Genomic DNA, 21,723 nt, shown 5'->3' with positions numbered 1-21,723 from the left:
AATATCAGAACAAAATCAACAAGAAAATGGTTTATTCACAATGTAACCATTTAATACCACAATGTAAATACCACAAATACTACACATACCAATCACTTTGACTGATTCTCCAGGAAAAAGGGGTGCCTCTTCCATCTGTGCCAGCTTGTTTCCACCCCTCAGTGCCTGGCAGAAATCCAAAATCATGAGTAAATCTCACATTCCATCTGCACACCATCAATACATTTTGCTGCAAAGTGCTTTTGCTAAGAGGTTACGGGAGCAGGAGAATGTCTATCCTTTTTTCCAAAGAACAACTATGCTAAACAATGCTGAATTAGAAACTAGGGCTTGATATTGTAAGTAACAAAGTATTTATTATGCAGACATGTAAATATTAGTACCAAAGCACTTCACAATGATTAGTTTAGCATGCTAGCTACATGTATAAAGCACAAAAAATAAGCAATACCATGAACCCAAAATTAGACCAAAAACCTTAGGCTAATCTTTTACAGAAAAAGTTCGTGATTTTGGGTTACCATATACTTAAGAATGTTGTCAAGTGTTTATTTAAAAGCATTTATAGTCTTTATTTCACAATATCTTAATTACATGTTAGATATTTTAATATCAAAAAGAACTGTATGAGAACTTTAATTTATTTAGCATTTAGAAAATTGAATCACATTATATAAAAAAACAGAAAAAAAACATACTACTATATCCTATTTGACAGAGTACCACTGTTGCAAGTACCACTTAGTCTAACAATTTTATGGAGATGGTAGAATTAAAAATTCAGATTACAGTCTAATGCTGCATTGTTTTCTAGATAGCCTGAAAAAATTAGTCACCATAAATTAAGAATTTGATTTTAAAGCTACCCAAATAGTGCAACAAGGGGCCTTCAGTTTTCTGCTGATGTTTGCAATGTTCTGAAGATTTTAGTGGAGAACCTAAAAGTTGACAAGGTTTTTAAGGACCATAAAGGAAACTGACAACACTCAGGAAGTTTTGGTGTGAGTTTGAAGATTTCCATTTTAAGTGTTTGGTATACAAGTTAGAATCTCTTACATGAGAATGGTATGAAGAGTGGGCTTGTTTCACATCATACAGAAATGTACACAGATCCTCATCCCTCGTAACATATTTCTGATTTGTAAGGAAGAAAATAGGGGGGGGGGGTTTGTTTTCATTTTTTTTAAACACGGGTGTTTAACATTAAATTGTTTTCTTAACGCAGATTAATACGTCCTTTTTGTTTTCAGTCTGCTCTGAAACTTTGAAGAATTTGGTATCTAAAGCTCTATCACAGAAGAAGGTGCAGGCAGTGTTGCAGTCACTGAAATTACTCAAATGCTTGAAGGTAAGCATGAGCTTAAGTATTTCGCTAGACTGGGGCCTAAGTGTAGTGTTATAATTTATACTTCCTGACCTTTAATATAGCTTATACAAAAGCAGTACCTAGATAAATGGTGTTTCTTTCCTGCAACAGACATTATAAAATTCCTCCAAATATTACTTTTAATTTGAAAAACTGACATGAAAATTAAACATTTTTAAAATATTCTGGTATGTTTAATTTAAAGATGTAATAATTTCATTAGAAAATACTCGTCCTCACACATTGTCAAATAATACTTCAAAAATTCCTGAGACGTGTCTCTGAGAAACAGCACATCTCAACCAAGTGTAATATAGTGGCTGTTAAGTGTGAGTTTAGGAGCAAATAAATTTATAAATAAAGTTGCATAAATTGGAAGTACATAATTTACTTAAGCCCCGTATAAATAATAATAGATGTACTCTTTATTAAACAGTTTATTAGATGATGTGTATAATCAATATAAAATAAAAAGCAGGAAAAACATTTCTATTTCCAGATAGCCAAACATTTTTAGACATACCATTAGATACAATTTTTCTCTATAGTGCACAGAAGATCCATAAACCTCTTCTGAATGAAAGCAATAAGATTCTTATAAATTACTGTGAAGACACTTCACCTACCCAGTCTCACGTGAGAGGGGGCACTTTTCTCCACAAGTGCTTAAAATCAGCAGAAAAGTTTAATGAATTAGGCAACAATTTTACAGTGTAAATGGCATGCAGGTAAGACTAGAAATTTTTAACCACATCGTTGTATGAACTTCAACACATTATTTCATACAAATCTGGTATGCCAAAAACAAAGTTTTATTGTTTTAGAAGTTATGTACTGTAATTTACTTTTCATTCATCAGAAATTCTACATTTTAAGAGGGGGCTTTCCTTTAAATTTTTAAAAGTTAGAGTTCAACTATATTACTGCCCAAACAGTTTTCTCACAGCTTATCTTCTAGAAACATTTAGAATCACAGTTTTTCAGCAGAAGCGTCCCCCCCACATCCTGAAAAAAAAAATCTATTAATTGCTAAGCTTTTTGGGGAGGTTGCCATGAATTGTGTGTTACATATTATTTATTTAGTGCATTAAAATTTTAATACACTTGAACCTCTTTAATCTGGCAACCCTGGGAAATACGCTATGCCCGATTATGGATTTTACGGACCACGAGTGTTCATGAAGGCTAAACAAAATCTATTACTAAAGCTTTTGTATGTACAAACCACTATAGAGTCCTGTATACGTATAACATGCCATAAGGTAAATCTTTAATACACTGTATTTCAACTGTTATTTTGTTTTTATTGTTACCTGTAGACAATTAAATAGAAAACCACTAATTGTATTGTCTAGTACAAATTCAACTTGTTAACATGAGAAATGGCAGAACACTGTACTGTACATACATGTATGTATATTTTTTGTTTTAGTGGACTCTTTTTTTTTTTTAAATTATCATTATGGTTCTCCAGCCATGTGAGGGCTTCCCGAATCACAGACACCCAGATTAAGGAAGTTCAAGTGTACCTGAACACAGTTTTTTTTAAGCACTATACAATATTATTATTAAATTAAGGTGCAATAAATTTTAATAAACTCTGAATTAAGAAAAACTTCAGAAGCAATGCACATATTTATCTTTATCTTAGGATTTCATACTGTTGCCCATCTCTGCAGTAACTGAGCACTTTCCATGCAAAATCGATAACAATTACAAAGTTTATAGTGATCTTCATGCTGTCTTTGGCACATCTCTTTTTGGGGTTAACATCTCTGCTTGGGATAAAGGGTTGGTTTTAGTTTTTAGGAGTAGTTTGTTTTAAATGCAAGTAATTTAAAAGGTAATATTCTGAAATTATTTACGGTTGCAGCTATACTATGAGATAAATCTGAATTTATTAAAACAAAAAGCAGTCAAGTAGCACTTTAAAGACTAGCAAAATTGTTTATTAGATGAGCTTTTGTGGGACAGACCCACTTCTTCAGACCATAGCCAGACCAGAACAGACTCAATATTTAAGACTCAATCTTAAATATTGAGTCTGTTCTGGTCTGGCTATGGTCTGAAGAAGTGGGTCTGTCCGACGAAAGCTCACCTAATAAACTATTTTGCTAGTCTTTAAAGTGCTACTTGACTGCTTTTTGTTTTGATAGTGTATAGACTAGCACGGCTTGCTCTCTGTTACTGAATTTATTAATATCGCTTTTGTAATTCTGGAATTTACAATTTCAATTTTGACTATTCTCACCTCGCAACGTGCTCCTCACAAAGACGACTTATTGCTGCCACACTCAATTGGCCAACATCAACTGTTACAGTAGTGCATTGTGGGAATCTATTCCACAGTGCCCTCATGCCTGTAGCATTTTGGGTATGCTCGCTGGTCTTTGACATCATCTTCCCACATTGCATTTTCCTCATTCCCCTCCCTGCTAAGCAAACATCCATTTTCCCCGTTGGAAGAAAGGAATCCACAGAGATGGCAAAAAAATTTACAGAAATTTCTTTCTTCTGTAGCTGAATGCTCAACTGGCCAGCCACTGAGTGTCCCCCCTCCGGTGACTGCATACAACCCCTGGAAATAACATAGGGACCCTGAAAATCTTGAAGAAAGAAAAGATAGGAACGTTTTTGAAAAAAAGAGAGTTGCTGAGCGGAGGGTCTTTGGCTTTCTGGTGCTGTATAAGGCTTCTGTGCACAGGGTGTGTTCTCAACTGGCCGCCCACTGAGTGTCCCCCCTCCTGTGATTGCATCCGACCCCTGAAAATAACACAGGGACCCTGACTGTATTCTCAAAGTTAGAAGAAAGAGGATAGACAAGTTTAGGAAAAAAGATTTTTGTCTTCCCTCTTCACCACACATACTTTGCCAACATGGCGGACAGCAGTGAAATATCATACACTGAACTTCTAACGGAAACAAGAATCTCAACTTGCCCTCCTCTCTGTGTTTTCGCGGGTGGGGTGGGGGGTCAAAGCATGAAGACAGATAGGAGATTTTTGGAAAAAGATTTTATAACAGAAATATCAAACCAGCAGGTGTCTGCAATGGACAGCAAGCCCCCGAAAATATTTTTGGCAGGGGCAAGAGGGAAAGGGCTGGTGCTGTGGTCTGTGGCTGCAGAGCCAGTTGAAATGTTGAAGTACTTGAAGTAGTTCCCCAGACTATCATAGCTGTCGGGGGAGACTTCCCCACAGCGGCTGTAAGCCACTGGTCCCTTGCTAGGGGTGGGGGAGGGCAGTTCAGTGGGGGGCCAGTTGAATTAGTCTCCTGAATATCTTAGCATCTGGGGGAGACTTCTCTCCAGTGGCTGTAAGCCCCCCAAATTCTTTCCCTCCCTTGGAGCCCTGAACTCACAAACTAGGACATGATGCTGCCTGGCAGCACGGTCAGCACTGAACAGCAGGCACATCCTTTTATTGGGTTGGGGGCTACCAACATGATGTGGTTGAGCACAGGAAAGACCCCAACTGCGTGGTACCTGTGGGTGAGGTAGGGGTGTTTTCTCACAAACGTAAACTTCTGAGAAGAAGTTTCTCGGCCTCTTATGCAAGCACAACCCCCCACAACAGCCTTGTTGCCACGTGGTGCGGCGGGCCAACAGCTGGTGCCGTAAGTGTAAAGAAAGAACCACAAATCCCTGAAGGGGTGATTTGTAATGGGTAGATGCACTCACAGCACTAATTGCAAAAAAGGAAAGACACTCTGCAGGCTCTCATACAAATACGATCCTACAGCCACAGACTTCCTGGTCACAATTTGAAATTCACAGTCTTTCTGTTACTTAATTCTGGCGCACCTGGAGAGCAGCAGCCAGAGTGGAGCACTGAGGGGCATTGTGGGTTACATTTGGGACACCTATGGAGGCTAACAAATTTGATTTTAAGACGTGGCATTTCCACACTGGCCTTTAATTGAACTTTTGAATTCGAGCTTGACACTATACCCATCAAGTAATGACAATATTGTAATCTTGATATTAGTGCTCCCTACATCAAGCTAATGGTATTTAAAGTGAAGACAGTCACATGGTAATATTATGCTAACTGCCTTAAATTCAAATTTATATCGTAGTGTAGGCGCAGCCTACATATTGAACCTCTCTAATCTGGAACTCCTTCATCTGGCAAACTCCATAATCTGGCATGGTTTTATTTAGCCAGCTGACCACTTATCATGGGTATAGCCAAGTTTCCCATGGTCACATAAAGTTTCTTTCCAGCCACTAATCCGGGCTCTCAATGTTTTGTGTTGTTATTTACCTGTAATTTATCCCTAAATGTCTTCTAAGAGCACTGTAAGCAATGGAAGTGTTGGTAATGTGCTTAAAAAACATTGACCTCCCACGGTATGGCAAATTCTCTTGTCTGGCACCAGTCAGTTTCCAAGGATGCCAGACAAGAGAGATTCAACCTGTGCTGCTTTCCAGAACAATGGATGATCACTACATATTGTAGATGAGCTATTATGGAGTAATTTACTACGCAGATAATGAACAAAATGTGAGTAAAACTTGCCACCTGATCAGCTTCTCCTTCAGAATGATAGCCATTGTGTCCATCCTGAACCTCCTGCATCGCATGAGAAAGCAACAGGGCAAAAGAGGGGTAAGAGGAAAAAACATGCAAACAACAGGTGAAAAGGACAGAATCATACTTTTTAAAGAGACAGTAGATACTTCAAAATCAATCTATTTATTTAACACCTTCCACTCTTCGCATAAACTATTCACTGCTATTAGACCCAGCTATTTACACCACTTGGCACAATATGATAAAAAGTCAGTGCAGTTACCAAAGGACACAAAGTATATACTGTCTTTTTAAAACAAGAAATCTGATAGAGAAAATGCAGAATATAAATTGTGTATGCACATGCTTAAAAATAGAAGTAAACAAGTATTGCTGGCTGCAGTAGCATAAAGAGAAAATTCATGCAGTCTTTTAAAGAAAAAGTAATATTTTCCATATCCGTTAGTATTCAGATAATTTAAGGAATTGCTGTATTGTGCAGATCTCATTTTAAATGTTTGTTTTTACGGGTTGATGCATTTTTCTAGCAACTCCAATGGTACTGTCAAAAATCTATTAAAAATGTACTCATATTATATCTAATAACATAATAGCCAAAAACTTCACATCTCTATGTACTTAACAATTATTGTAGCATATTGGGATCTCTCCTGCTATAGGAATTATATCATTTCAATAATCATAAAAAGATCCCTGTGTGTTACAGGAAGAACACAAAAGGTCTTTAGATGATACGCATTTTTTTTTTTTTTTACTACTTTCAGACAAAATTATATTTCAATGTTCTTCCAAAATTATCTGGAATGAAACTACCATCATCTTTCACAGAGTTGGATTACATTCCAGATTTGTCTCAATTCACAAAGGCAAAAACTTCTTATTAATAGATAACACTTCTCGTACTGAGTCTGAAAGAAAGACAGCGTAAGTTTATATCTGTTTTGATATACCAGATTTTAATCACTTCCATGAAACCCCAAAAGAAAACAAATTAACAGATGGGGTTATATTTTTAGAAAACACAGGTTCAGCTGATTTTACATTCTTCTAAAAGTTATAGTGTAACATCTGTCACTTTCAAATGATGAAGGATTCCCAACATTTAGATCTTATTAAAAGAAAAACTACTAGTAATTTAAACCTTAGGTCACAGAAACATCTGACGATCATTTCTATATTTAAAGTTCAAAAAAAAAAATGGATGCTGGAATCCCAACAAAAGGAAAAACTGTAAGAAAGGGAATTAGGTTCTAAACTGATAGACTATGGATGATAGTAAGTATGCACAGGGCCTGGAGATGGTTTCTTGTCCTTGAACATTTACTGATGAAGGTGAAAAAAACAATAAAACCTGATGGTGTTCTTTGAACGTATTCCAATTACTGATAGATTTGCCCTGGAAAATACTGATCTTTATGTACTACAATTATATTAATCCAAGTAGCTTTCAGGTGTGGAAATAATTGATTAGTCTCAAACAAGGGGTCAGGCTAAAGTGATTCCCTTTAATAACTGACAAACCTTTGAACGATAGGTTTAAAATAGCTAAAGAATAAACTCAGACTATTAACTCCTCTCTTATCGCAATGAATTAGGGATCCAAAGTGAGAGGGGAAGAAACTAGAACGTTTTTTATATCATTAGCAAACACTGGATAAGACCCACCTCTAAAATTATCATCAAAAAGATACAGGTCATTGCATTAGTGTCTAACTTCAATCACAACTTTCAGTTTTACCCTAGGGCTGTAGCAATTAAGGTAGAACATGTACAAATGCAAGCATGAAGTGAAATCTTACGTCAATAGAATACGCAAAGATTTACTGTTTTTCCATAAACCGTTACTGAAATTCTTTAGGATAGATAAGACATTAAACTCGCTAATACAGTGCTCTGTAGTCCAAGCCATGTAAGCATCAGTTGTGAGCATTCATTTTGTCAGAATTAATGTAATAAACCTCAAGTCTGAACTGCATATTTGTACATAATTTAAATATATGGCTGTCTGACACATATTGGCTTTTACTACTCATGAAGAGATTGCAATATATATAAAGCATTTCAGTGGCAAACAAGCTGTTGAGCTGCACAGCAAAACAGTGTGATTGGTTCATAAAAACCATTAATAATGTAAAAAAGAACACTAGACACACTAAGCTCTCAACACAGCACAAAAGACAAACAGGTAGGAGGCCGTTTTGCCAATAGCCAAATATATTCTTACCCGTACATCAGGCCTCTTGTACACCTGTTAGTTAAAACACAAAATGTTACCCAACAAAATGTGGATTCAAAATGCTGCTTTGTGACAGAGACATCAGGTGGAATATCAGATTTTCAGGAAAGCTCAGCTTCCATTAAGGTACTTAATTCAGTAGTGAGATTTTTAGGAAGCACAACACAAAGCTGCTCAGCACAATCTGTTGAATATGGTGGGAGCAGATGCATGTTGTGCTTCCTAAAATCTTACCACTTCATTTTAGTGTCTAAATAGGAGCCAACCTCTTGAAATCAAGTCCCAATCATCCTTTTGTTAGTGAAAAATGGAACAGTTTAGCAATCATTTTGGGAAAGTAAACCCATAATGACAGCTATGACACATGATGCCTCTACGCTTTTGAGTCAAACATCAGAGTATGTTTATTTCTAACTTTTCCCTAACTTCCAAAACTTCCCAGGCAGCCATTATTATCTAAGTGCTCTCCACTGATATACACCAAATCAGCACTAAGTTTTCAGTAAAGTGAGATTTATAAATTTAAGAAAGTTAGCTTGCCTCCAAATCCAAAACCAGGTATGCTGCTACTGTAAGGCATGTTAGTAAAAATCTAACATGAAAAAGTAAGCTCAACTTGTTTCAATTTTTACATTCCCCTTTGATGCACAAAATGTTCCCTTCTGACCTTCGTATTTTTGGAAAAGCTTTGCCAATTCCCAACACTGAGCACAGAGCAGAGGCAACAACATGACACTCAGGATTTTGTTAGTTTTAAAAAAAAAACAACTATGTGTGCTGCTTTTGTGTGTATGGATTTAGGGTCCTCAAAGACATTTTAAGAAACACAGAACAGCTGTTTAACATGAACTGCACAAGCTGATGGGGAACCACCCGAAAGTCAAGAAAATAGACGTTATGTATTCAAATCTGCCTGGCTATCCAAAGAGGTAGGCAGACACATTCCACCCTTGCTGAAATTTCTGAGTGGTTTCCAAGGGTACAGCATTATATAAGAGCTCAGTCCTGAGCAACCAAGCCACAGATAATTGTGGGGAGGTCTGCATCAGATTGACTTCGAGGTTTTACCTAGGACAGAATGTATTTTGCAGCATCGATGACCAAGACACCTGACTTTTCTAACTTTTCTGTTAGTCTATAAGGTGCCACAGGACCCTTCGTTGCTGCTACAAGACACCTGAGTGTGCATACTGATGAGATCAAGGGTGATACAGCCCCTAAAGGAAGGGTATAATAATAATCCTCCTCACCCTTATTTCAAAAGATGCTTTACCAACACAGTTTCACCTCTGATTTTTTTGGGACTGAATTTAAGACAGCTAGTTAGCTTTCATCCACGGCGAAGGAAGCCTGACACTGGAAAAGTAAGCAGACTAAAAGATCTAGATTCAATCAAAAAGGAGAACTGATTGTCCCAGTTGCCCCTAGTGACCTCACATACATGTTGAGCAGAAGGAATGACAGAAGAAAGCCTTCATATTGACAATGTGGACACAAGAGCCCTCAGGAAGAGTGAGAATAAAAAGTCACTGGACTCCATCCATAAGATATGAACATAAACAGTGTAAGATTATTACATTCACTCCCACAGATGACTCTACAGCACCTCATGAGCAGCTAGGTATAGCAATCATTTAATTTCAGAATGAAGGCAGGTTGTATTCTGAGCAATCCTCATCAACAATGGCCCCAAACTGTGTGTGTTTCAACGAACTATTAAGAGCAAGTATCCATCCGAAAGTATCTTCTGAACATTAGCAAAGTAAATGAAATTCACAAAGGAGTATGTTTGCTCTCTCTTGCTTACAGTTTTATTCAGCCCTGAAGACAAAAGTTCTGGCCACAGTGCACTTTAACTCAGAATATATTCCTGTTAAGTCTCAGTTTTTGTACTAGCTATTTAAAACCAAAAAACTTTAGGACATGTTTTCAAAAACTGCCTTTAAATCTGTAGAATCAAAAATCTGCCCACAAATTGGGATAATGGACTAACTACCCAATTTGCACAAGCAAACAACTCTGAACAAAAATTTAGAAGTCACCTATCTATATTGTTCTCTGATGTGTTATCTTCTTTAAATGTGAATCAAGATTTTAAAAGGCATTGAAAACAGTCTGGTCCAGCAGAGGGAGTATCAATCAGAAAGCCAAGAAACTGTCTTTCCTTTGCTGACTGTGGGATTTTGCACAAGTCATTTAGCCATTTTACATCTCAGCTACCTCATCTATAAGAAGGGGATAATGAAGCTCACCCAGATTCAGAAGACACTGTGGGACCTACAAGTGAAAATCTTCATAAGCACTAAGTATTGCACTATAATCATACGGATTCTCTTTTGTCTGTCATGTACCCAACCATCTATAACAACTTTTTAATTCAATATGTTGAACATTCTAGCTGACCAACTTAATGACTACTTCACAACCAATACAACCTGTTTTGTAAATATAACAACTTAAATGTGTTGGATAAATGCACAATGGTAAATACATATTCTATTGCCTAAACTCAATTAACTGCATTAGTTATAAGGCACTGTGTCCATTTTCAAAATGAGAAATGCTAATGCAGTAGAATATCAAAAATGTGATGAGAAGTGCTAGGTATTCCTGGATACCTATCCTGGATTATAGGAGAAAGCAAGCACAATGGCCTCATCCTCAAAGAAAGCATACAAAAATTAGTGCCATTTGGCAGCATTTACCCAACACCAGAATAGGAAGGCTGGCAATTAATGACCTGGATGCTTTGATAACTGGATGGAGACGTCTGTCCAGTATCTGCCCATGTTGCTCCAGATTTTAGTTGGTGCTATAAAGTTTCTCACTTACACATAAATTAAGTTCAACCACATTTTTACAAAAAAATTAACATTTAAAAGTCAAGTGAATTTCTTAAAATATGTAAAACCTTACATACTTGGAGACAATAGGACAGTAGAACTAAGCACTTGCAGAAAAGATTATAATGGGACCCCTTCCCAAAACACCACTAGAAAACACCATTTAACAACTTCTCATCTTTTAAAAAACTACTATGCATTGGGATAAGTAAGAGAAAAATTATTAGAAACTCTACAATGTGATTTCCAAATGTGGGAGTTTAGATCATTCTAACGTTTCATAGATATGAAATGTTTAATTCAATTTATAAACAATTAGGATTTTGAGCACAGAAAGGTGTAATTTGTTTCTATTTGTAAGAGACAAAGAATGAGCTAGAGTGAAATGCTGCTCCTTAGGCCTCAAAAATTTCTCCCTCCTAAGTAATGTGCAAGATCAGTCTAGAATGCAGAACCAGACTATTTAGAATAAAAAAACTAGTTCTGCTCTGCAGGAATACATAATAACTTAAATGGGGAACTGAACACTAAACTTGCAGACTTGGATTCTGCTAAAATGAAGTCCTTGATCTGCAGGGCAAACACAACATAGACAGCTGTAATGCAAGGTTTCCCACAATGCTTTATCAAAGACATCAGCCTTGACCCAGAGCGAGCATTTGCAATTCAGCTGCCAGACTACAGAAGAGCTAAGCTTTTTCTGAGTACAAGTTGCTGACTGTGCCAATATAGCGACAAACTATGTGAGGTGAAGTTTTAAATAGACTCAGATCAAATACATTTAGTGGACTCATCTTCAAGATCAAGCTGAATTTGACCTCCAGTCACTGAAGATAAGAAAATACGCTGTTTGCAGAGAGCTTTTATACCCAGAAAACATTGGTAGACAATTTAACTAGTTTAAAGCAAACAAGATATAATCTTTTATTTGGACACTTTGCATCCAGAACACAATTTTGTTTTAATTTTAGGGAAGAAAGAGGATATAAAGCACATGGAAGACTTGGGCTTAACTGCAACTCTAGCCTTGAAACAGAGGTAACACTTGTGCCAGTTTGCAGTGCAAGAGAGATTTAATACACACTGCTCTTCATAATACTTAGTCCTGCCATGAGTGCAGGCAGGGATTGGACTAGGTGACCTTGTAAGTCTCTCCTCCAGTCCTACAATTCTACATAGGGAAACAGAACAAAGCATGGAAGGGGAGCAAGGGAAAAACCCAAAGATTCTAATCAGAGCTAAGATACTGCACAATCATTGTCACAATTACATCTACGTTGTTCAAAGAGTAAACAAGTAAGAGAAAGTCTGTTTTGATTTATAAGGGACCCTACCATAGACTGTGAAACTGTCACACAAAACAAAGGAAGAAAAGTAAAAAGATAAATGCTATTTTCACATTGATGAAGATATGATCCTTTGATACTCACTGAAGCTACCTGTATTGAATTTTTGTAAAATCCACATAGCTGAAATATTTCTCCTGAGTACATGAGAAACTAGGGAACAAATGTTTCATTCTTGTCATTAAGAATAACGTAATTTCCAGAAAATTTCTAGATAAAAATCAAAGGGAAAGAAGAAAAAAAGCAATCACACTATGACTGCAGAACACCGCCTTTGATGTTTCCATTCTTTTCTCTGCCTTTCTTTCTGTAGAACTGAGTGGCATTACTCTAAATGATAGATAAAATACAAAAAAAGCTTTGCACCTGTGTACTGGCTATAAACTGACAGACTCTCAAGGATCCATTCAAGTGTTTGCCATGTGGATAAATCAAAGTAGCAAGATGTCTCCCGCGCAGCCATTTCAACAGGCTGAACAATTATTTTTGTATTCCTCAAATGATAAATGTCACTTACCTTGTAATCTCTGGATATGCTTTCTGATGGCACAGAACCTGAAATCTGACTAGAAATGGTTGCTGCTATGAGCTGCTTACACCATTCAACATGTGATCCTGTAGGGCTGTAAGAACAAAATAAATGTTTCAGAGTGTTTAATAATGATTAACACTTTATACTGAGGAAGTTATGAGAACATTTAATTACACCCCACATGAATAAAAACAAGTCATAACCACTAGTGACATTACAAAAAGTTTTCAAGAACATAGCACAATCTTTCTGCTGATCACAGAAAATGATTCAATTTTGTTAGAATTTTCCATTAATTTTGGTTCAAATGTGCAACTTAATTTACAAAAATGGTTAGGGCTCTGGGTACCTGAAGCTATTTCTTTATCAGATAGCTTTAACAACGTTCATATATTTCTCTTTAAGGCCATCGAAATTATTTATCTTCAGCAAGTACTTTCAGGACCTAAGCGCTTTCAAGAATTTCATATATGTGACACTATTTATTATTACGATAAAGCCTATTTAAGAGATTGATGCCATTCTAACACTGCTGTTTTAAAGGAAGTGGAATATTTTCTAAGGAACACCTCTAAAACACTAAGAAAAAATATAAAACTCTGATTCAAGGGAATTTTCTATCTACCTGTATCTCCGTTTCTGCATTTGCTAATGGCAGGGAGACTCACTTCACATTACCCAACTTTGAAGTTTAACAAGCACACAAGACCCCCCACCCCACCCCATTCCTCCTGTAGGATACTGCATCAGGCAAGTCTGGAGCAGAGCTTCCCTAATCTGAACTAATGAAATGTGCGAATGGGATAGGGACAGTGCAAGTTTACAGACTAACAAATATTGTGACCGGGGAGGATCCACTGTATTTGACGTCAGACAGACAATTTCAAGTGTCCCAGGTACATTTCAGTGTATTTCTGAGTGCCAGATGAGGGGATAGGGAAGCGAGGCCTCGTCTCTACTAACAGAAGCTGTTGATACTTGAGTAACGCAGATGACGTCAACATATTTAAGTCAGCTTACCAATGGTAAGTAAACAGCTGACGCTCTCCCGTCAACTCTGCTTACTCTTCTCATTTTGGTGGAGTACTGGAGTCAATGGGAGACCATTTGGTAGTCAATTTATCACGTTTATACTAGACATCAGAAACTAACCCCCTGTCAATCCAGCGGGTAGTGAAGACACGCCCTAAGTAATGAATGCTCCTCCCTGTTCTACTGTCACTGATCCAAGCACAACAGTACACTCACAAATGGTGCTTCAATAATTTAATGCATTTTAGCGAGGTGAGGTTCTTCTGTATATATAGTGTTTTACTTTAAGTAAGAAACAAAGTACAATACAATTTTAACATAGTAAAAATGAACAAACATAAGCTAATTTTGAATTCTGAGATACTCCCAGAATGTTAAAGTAAATGACTAATAAGTTACAAACGTACACAGCACAAACAGGTAAAACTAGGATTTGAGGGGGTGTGACAGATTGTTCATCAAGAGCACAAGATACCACTTAAGAAGCCTTTCATGCATTAATCACACTCTCATAGTGAAAAACAGCATACGGGTTTCAAGAGGTGGTGGTGAAAATTGGCATGCTATATATCTGAAGTGGAAAACCATTAAGTAATTTTTAGTTCTCTCTCTTGTTGCATAAACTTTACACAGCACCACGTCAAAAATGTGATTTCACTATTAAAAATCAATTAGATTCCTGTCTCTTTTACTATAATCAGTCTTGAACTGGATTTTAGATTAATTTGCATTTTTCACAGAGATCTCTACCCACATTTTGGGGAACAGACCAAGTGTATGAATTTTAGCTATACATCCAGTTATAAATATTTATCTCATGTTTGCTCACTTATCTCTTTGATCTCCTAATGATCCTCTCCTTATCATGTGAAATTTCTGTGTTTCTCCTCAGAATCAATAGTCTCTGTTTTTTAGGCATCTTCTACTTTTGCCCTGTTTCTTTTCTACGCATTTGTCTTAGCATACACTTAGCTTTGTATATCCCCATTTTGTTAATTATAATTTTTTTAATTAGGGATTGTCTACACCAGAAAGTTTTGCCAGTTTAATTATACAAGCACAGTTGAAGTATCAAAAGAAAAATTTAGTGTGGACACAGTTATGCCAGCATAAAAATGTTTACATCAGTATAAATTATTCAGTTCAGGAAGTCAAATAAACTACACTAGTACAAAGCATTTTATACTGGTGTAACTACATTGGTTAAAAAAACAAAAATCCACACACCCTAACCATCGCTGACATACTTAGTATAACTTTTCTAGTGTAGACTAGGGTGACCAGCTTAAACTATATGCCCATATAGCTTAATGGTTGACACATATGGAAGGAAAAAGTGAAAGATAAAAATGCACATTCGTGAAAATTAAAACTCAGTAGTTTCACTTACCCAGTGGTTCATGTAGAAACTCTGAGAGCAACATCATAGCTAGAGTTGTGTTTTTATAATAGGGAATAAACCAGTGGGTGTCCTCTTGGTGTGAAACTTCAGTTAGAAAACTCAAATGGCCTAAAATCTATGTAATTCAGCTAGTATCTTTTTTTTGTTTTGTTTTGTTTTTACAGGAAGCTTCTGAAATTTACGCAGTCCACTTACAATCATCAGTTTCTAAATATTCTAAATCTAAATATTTTGGGCAAAATCCTGGTAAAACTACTATGGATTTTAGTGGAGCTGGGATGTCATGTGTCTCTTCACAGACTCTGTGAAGAGACACATGACATCCCAGCTCCACTAAAATCCATAGTAGTTTTACCAGGATTTTGCCCAAAATATTTAGATTTAGAATATTTAGAAAGGGGTACTCTGAGTAGATCAAGTGAATATTTAGAAAGGGGTACTCTGAGTAGATCAAGTGAATATTTAGAAAGGGGTACTCTGAGTAGATCAAGTGAAAAGTATGGAAACATTCTGCAAAAAATGGATTGTACGTGATAATTTTTGCACAAACAGCTAACAATGTATAAACTGTGAGCAACTCCCAACACATATGACAAAAGGCTTTTTTATGCAACACTAGCATAAGAGTTGATGTGCAGCTTCTGCTCACAATATAGAAGACTGTTTACATACAGTTCCTAGAACATAATGATTCATATCATGCACCAGCTGCTGGGTGTATCTTCTCTTCTCTACCAGCAGCTGCATGTATGCCTACTGCACAGGTTCCCCCTCCAGCTCTACACAGAAACGCTTTTAATCATTGAAAAAACAAAATTAGTCTATAAAAACATGAAGTAATTAACATTAACCACTTTACATACTTGACTAAAGTCCACAAAACCAAGGCAGGCAGAGGGGAATTAGCTCAAATGGTAGAGCACTCTCTTAGCACACAAGATGCAATGGGATCAATGCCCACAGTCTCCAACAGCAGCAATGCCCTTCAAAGAAGGGACAGCTCAGTGGTTTCAACATTGGCTGGCTAAACCCAGAGCTGTGTGTTCAGTCCTCAAGGAGGCTGTTTAGGGAGAGGAGTAAATAGATGTCTGAATGTGTGTTTGGCTCCTCCAGGAGACGGGACTTGATGACCTCCTGAGGCCCCTTCCAGCTCTATGAGATGTGTATCCCCACATATATTTACTGCTGGAGAGGGATAGCTCAGTGGTTTGAGCATTGGCCTGCTATATCTAGAGGCATGAACTCAGCCCTTGAGGAGGCCATCTAGAGGTCTGCAACAAATAGATATTAAAATAGCAGGGAAAAAAACTGTCAGCAATGGTGCTTGGTCCTGCCAAGATGGCAGTGGACTGGACTAGATGACCTCCTGAGATCCCTTCCAGTTCCAGGAGACATATATCTCCAATTATTTTCATTTTTTTTAAGGAAGTTAAAAGTTATGCCACCCAACAGCACACACCATCTCCTTCACCAACAGCAGGGGGACAGCCTACCATTACAGCTAACGTACACTGTAGAACACAAATTACAACAATAACCCTGCTCTCACTGATTCCCCAGAGAATCCTTATCTTTCATCATCCGTTATTTAATTAGCTACACCCAGTACAGCTCCTCATTCCAATATCCGCAACAAATCTGTTAGGAGATGGTAGTTCATCAAAGGGGTGTATACAGAAGAAAAGGTGTGGGGGGGCACTGTTAATGTTGGCATGCATGGTCTGTGGTGTATTGTAGCTGTGGTAATTAGTCATGCGTCAGTGATATCCCCAAAACCAAAGCTCTTAAAAAAGTCCTATTTACAGCCTTCTGGCTCAGAAAAATGGAGCAAAGGAATTTTTGCTGTTGTTCTGGGTTCTGTAGTCCTTAGGACTGTTATCCTGCACTGTAGTTTGCCTGCACAGCACCCATTACAGAATCAAGGCCTAATTTTGTAGTATCCTTAGATACCATGCCAGGGTGCTATATTAAAAAATATATACTCCCATACATGTCAACAGGCTGCAGACACTCAGTGCTCATCAAGCGCAGGGACTATAAAGATCTATTGAAATTTCAAAAGGTAGGGAAATGGGCATTAAAATTATTAGGGATATGGCACAGCTTCCATACAAGCATTAATAAGGGACTTTTCAGACTGGAAAACAACCAGTGAAGGGGGATCTGGCAGAGGTCCATAAAATCACAACTGATGTGTAAACAGAGTAAATAATGAAGGGTTATTTACTATTTATAAAAACAAAAAAGCAGTAAAGTAGCACTTTAAAGACTAACAAAATAATTTAGTAAGTGAGCTTTAGTGGGACAGACCCACTTCTTCAGATCATAGCCATACCAGAATAGACTCAATATTTAAGGCATAGAAAACCAAAAATAGCAATCAAGGTTGACAAATCATAAAAAAAAAAAAACAAAAAACCATCAAGGTGATGATTTGTCAACCTTGATTACTATTTTTGGATCTCTAAGCCTTAAATATTGAGTCTGCTCTGGTATGGCTATAGTCTGAAGAAGTGGGTCTGTCCCACTAAAGCTCACTTACTAAATTATTTTGTTAGTCTTTAAAGTGCTACTTTACTGCTTTTTTGTTTTGATAGTATATAGACTAGCACAGCTTTCTCTCTGTTACTATTTATAACACAAGAACTGAGGTCACCAAGTGAAGTTAATAAACAGACAGCACATTTAAAATAAATGAAAGGAAGTATTCACAAAACACAGGGTCAACCTGTGGAACTCTTTGCCAAAGGATGTTGTGCATGGTTCAATGAAGAACTGGATCAGTTCATGGAGGACAGATCCATCAATACCTATTGGCCAGGATGGGCAAGGATGCTAAACCACGCTGAACGTGGGAACAGATGGCAGGGGATGGATCACTTGATTATTATGTGTCCTGTTCATTCCCTTGGAAGCTTCTTGCATTGGCCACAATCAGTGGACAGAATACTGCGCTAGACAGACCACTCACCTGACCAGTACGGCTATTCTTACATTCTTATGAATCATAGCAATGATTAATGTCCGTAGCAGAGGAGGAAGGAGATGCTCTACATGCACAGGCTAGGCTTGCTTTGATGTTGCAGCAGTTGCACATGAAACCCCTCCTCTTAGGCTATGTCTAGATTGGAGTGCTCTGTCAACAGAATTTTCTGTCTGAAGATATCTTCTGACAAAACTTCTGTCAGTAGAGAGCAGCCACCTGGCTGCTCTATTGGCGAAACAGCCAACTGGAAGCACAGCAGATGGGGTGCCTGGTGTCCCAGACACCACGTCTGTCAACAGAGGGCCCCACGAAACGTCCAGATAGGCTTTCTGTCGACAGAAAGCCTATCGTCAGAGGCATTACTCCTCATGGGGAGTGGGATAAGGTTCCCAACAGAAGTGCTGCACTCTGTCAATTCGCTGTTAACAGAAAGCCTTGGAACCGGGACTCTCCCCAGGTTTTGTCAACAAAATGCCAGTTTTGTCCACAAAAACCCTCTAATATAGACACAGCCTTAGCATCAGGAGCTGCAATGCTCATTATTGGCAACATGGGTACTGTTCCCCACCATGCATAGTGCGCCTTCTCCCCTGCTTACTTGTTGTATCAAAGCAATATTATTTTCTTCCCACTGCTAAATAAAATTACTGTAAACGCTGTAAGTAAAGTTTTTGAAAAGATAACCAACTCTAGAATTATCTAAGTCCCAAATTTCTCCTCAGATGCTGATACTACTGATAGCTAAAAGAAATACAAAGCTGGCAAGAAAACTTTTTTTTGGGAAGATACAAGCTACAGGAACTTCAGCCCCAAATGTATGTGTCTGAAGACAGGACTGAAAGTGGCTCATCACTGCCCCACGTAAATAAAATAAAATACTACTTAATAGAATACTAACAGCAATATGCACTTGACAAAGTAATTTTATAATCAGTCAACATCCACTACATTTGTATTTTATCCAGAAATCATTCTTTCCTGCAATTCCAAGCCCATCAAGTATATGGAAAGAAAAATGAGACTAACATGACACCACAGTCTCAAGTTAACAGGAAGACCAATGCTATTACTATTTTGGGGTGCACTTTTTGCTTAATTCCAGCTGTTCACATTCCCCCACCCCCATAATAATACCCATTAGTTTGTGCATACCAAATTTATGTTCATGTAACATATATATTAGAAGCGTTTAAAAGATCTCTCAAATATCACCTAAGTTATGTAATACATTTGCCCCCATTTTTAAGCTATCAAGTTCATCACTCTAAATGGATTGTTTCCTGTTTGCTTGCACAGTTACAATGTCAGTCCCAAGATTTATGCCACAGACTCATCCTGCTGCATTGAGTTGCGCCTCAAGCTACAAGGCATTGGTGCTGTAAAACAGCCTCAAGGTTTACTCAAAAATCCTGAGGAGTCCTGGGGAACCTGAAAGACTCACAGATTGATTTGGGCAGAAGCTTTTCTGGGCATTTGTCAGATGCAAAGTGGGGTTTTGCCCACAAAAGCTTCTGCCCAAATCAATCTGTGAGTCTTTAAGGTGCCACAGGACTCCCAGAAAAACAACAAGAAGACCCGTGGCACCTTATACTTATAAACTAACAGATATTTTGGAGCATAAACTTGACGGAGGTTCAATTTAGCACGCCTAGTGGGGCTATGCTAAATCACACTATGGAGACTCTACTGTTGACCCTGGTCCTTCCCATTCTTGCAAGGAGTAAGAAACTCCCCCATCGACCTCCCTCTGTGGGGGCAGCCAGAAAAATCCAACTGTGACACATCGATTCCAGCTATGCAATTGTCCCAGCTGGAACTGCTGATCTTAGATCGACTTTTCAGTCTAGCGTAGACCTGGCGGGAGGGAATTCGATGGGACAGTTTATCCAGTCAACCTCCAGCCAGGCAGATAGGTGGAAAAATGGGTCCAGGATATGCCGACTCCAGCTACACAAGTCAGGGAGCTGGGCCTGGGTATCCTATAGAGATTTTTCCCCTCGTGCAGACCTGGCCTCAGAGAGGGGAGTTAATTTCCTTTAAACAAGACTCTCCCTCTTGGCCACCCACCCAGCGAGGGCTGCCCCCACCTCCGCCCCGCAGACGTCCCGGCCGCTGAGGTGAAGAGCCGGACAAGAGGGGCTCTGCCAGCAGTGACAACCCGCAGCAGCCAGCGGCGCCGAAGAGCAGGGAGCTGCCGGCCGGCGGGGGCTCGGCTGCTGACCGGCCCTGTCCGCCCAGGAGCCCGGAGCTGGGCCGTGGGCCGCCGCCCGGGGAACATCGCGGCCCGGCGGGGGGACGGGACCTGCCCTCCCTCAGCACAGGACAGGCGGCGGGAACGCGCCCCGCAGGCCAGCCGAAGGGGAAGCGGGACAGGGGCTGCTCACCTGTCCAAGGTCTCCACGCTGGGCTGCCGGGAGCCCGCGGCGGCGCCCCCGGGGCCTGGCGGCCGCACGGATCTACGCAGGGCCCCCCCGCCGCCGCCGACCTCCAGGCCCGGCCCCACCGCCCGCTCCATCTTTCCGGCCGGGATTTGCCGGCTTCCCGCCGGGCCTCACGCAGCCCGCCCGGCCCAGGCGGCGGCGACAGGAACTGTCACCTGGCGGTGGCGCCTACCCATAGGCCTCCGCGGCGCTGAGAGGGCGGGGAGCGGCCCACCGGGGCCCCTGGGCTGGGAGCGGAGCGGGGCGGGGCGGGGCAGGGTCGGCGCCGGGAGCTACCGGGCCCCGCAACTCGTCCGCTGGCCTCACATACTGGGGGACGCTCCTGGGCCTGTCCTAGCCCGGCCCCCCACACCGCTGGGCAAGCGCCTGTGAAGGGCTCTGGGCTCGGTCCGCTCCGCCCCGCGGCCTCAGCCCCTCACCAGCCCCGGGGCTCGTGCCTCCCTGTCGCCCGAGGCAGCTGAGCGGCTGGACCTGCCGCCACACTACCAGCGGCCGGGCGCTGACTCACGCCCCGACCAGGGCTGGCCGGAGGCGGGGGGTGGGGGAGGGTAACTCCAGTCTGAGCTGGAGCCCAGGGGGGAAACCCAGGCGAATTCGGAATTAAAGGGTGGGAAAACCGGCTAGAGAAACCACCACCCCGAAGTGGGTGGGGGTGGGGGGGGGGGGAGACTCCTGATACTGATGTTACCCCTCCACTACCCCTCCCTCCTTTCACAGGGGCAAGCTCTCCACAGCCCTCCGCTCTCACAGAGCTGGAAGGGACCTTCAGAGGTCATAGAGTCCAGTCCCCTGCGCTCACAGCAGGACGGACCCAGCAGCATCCCCGCCAGATTTATTTTAAAATAAATGTATTTGCCCCACATTGCTAAAGAGCCTCCTACCCCCTTCAAGGATTGGGCTCTCACGCCTTAGTTCAGCAGGCCAGTGCTGAAACCACTGGGTTATAGTCTATTCCCTCCTTCCCCAACCACACACATGCACGTAAGGGATGTGTGTAACAAAAA

The 21,723-nt window shown here is 39.9% G+C and overlaps 1 protein-coding gene across 5 annotated transcripts in view; it reads right to left on the bottom strand.

The window, feature by feature from the left end:
- The window catches only part of MTMR1 (myotubularin related protein 1), a 68,471-nt gene extending 47,282 nt beyond the window's left edge, over nucleotides 1-21,189 (bottom strand). For 3 of the 5 annotated variants that reach the window (XM_075007405.1, XM_075007402.1, XM_075007406.1), the window contains exons 1-5: nucleotides 20,663-21,189; nucleotides 12,844-12,949; nucleotides 8,126-8,149; nucleotides 5,890-5,940; nucleotides 90-165 (exon numbers count right to left, since the gene is read on the bottom strand). In XM_075007405.1, the coding sequence (XP_074863506.1) occupies nucleotides 90-165; nucleotides 5,890-5,940; nucleotides 8,126-8,149; nucleotides 12,844-12,949; nucleotides 20,663-20,793 (388 nt within the window). In that variant the 5' untranslated portion in view covers nucleotides 20,794-21,189. The remainder of the gene's footprint in view (nucleotides 1-89; nucleotides 166-5,889; nucleotides 5,941-8,125; nucleotides 8,150-12,843; nucleotides 12,950-20,662) is intronic. The other 2 variants (XM_075007403.1, XM_075007404.1) reach the window with 2 other exon arrangements.
- Between the last annotated feature and the right edge of the window lie 534 nt (nucleotides 21,190-21,723).

Source organism: Carettochelys insculpta, chromosome 13 (assembly GCF_033958435.1).
Source record: "Carettochelys insculpta isolate YL-2023 chromosome 13, ASM3395843v1, whole genome shotgun sequence".
In the NCBI taxonomy this organism is placed as follows: Eukaryota; Metazoa; Chordata; order Testudines; family Carettochelyidae; genus Carettochelys; species Carettochelys insculpta.
The sequence above is the reverse complement of the archived record's forward strand: the minus strand, read 5'-3'. Positions and strand labels throughout refer to the sequence as shown.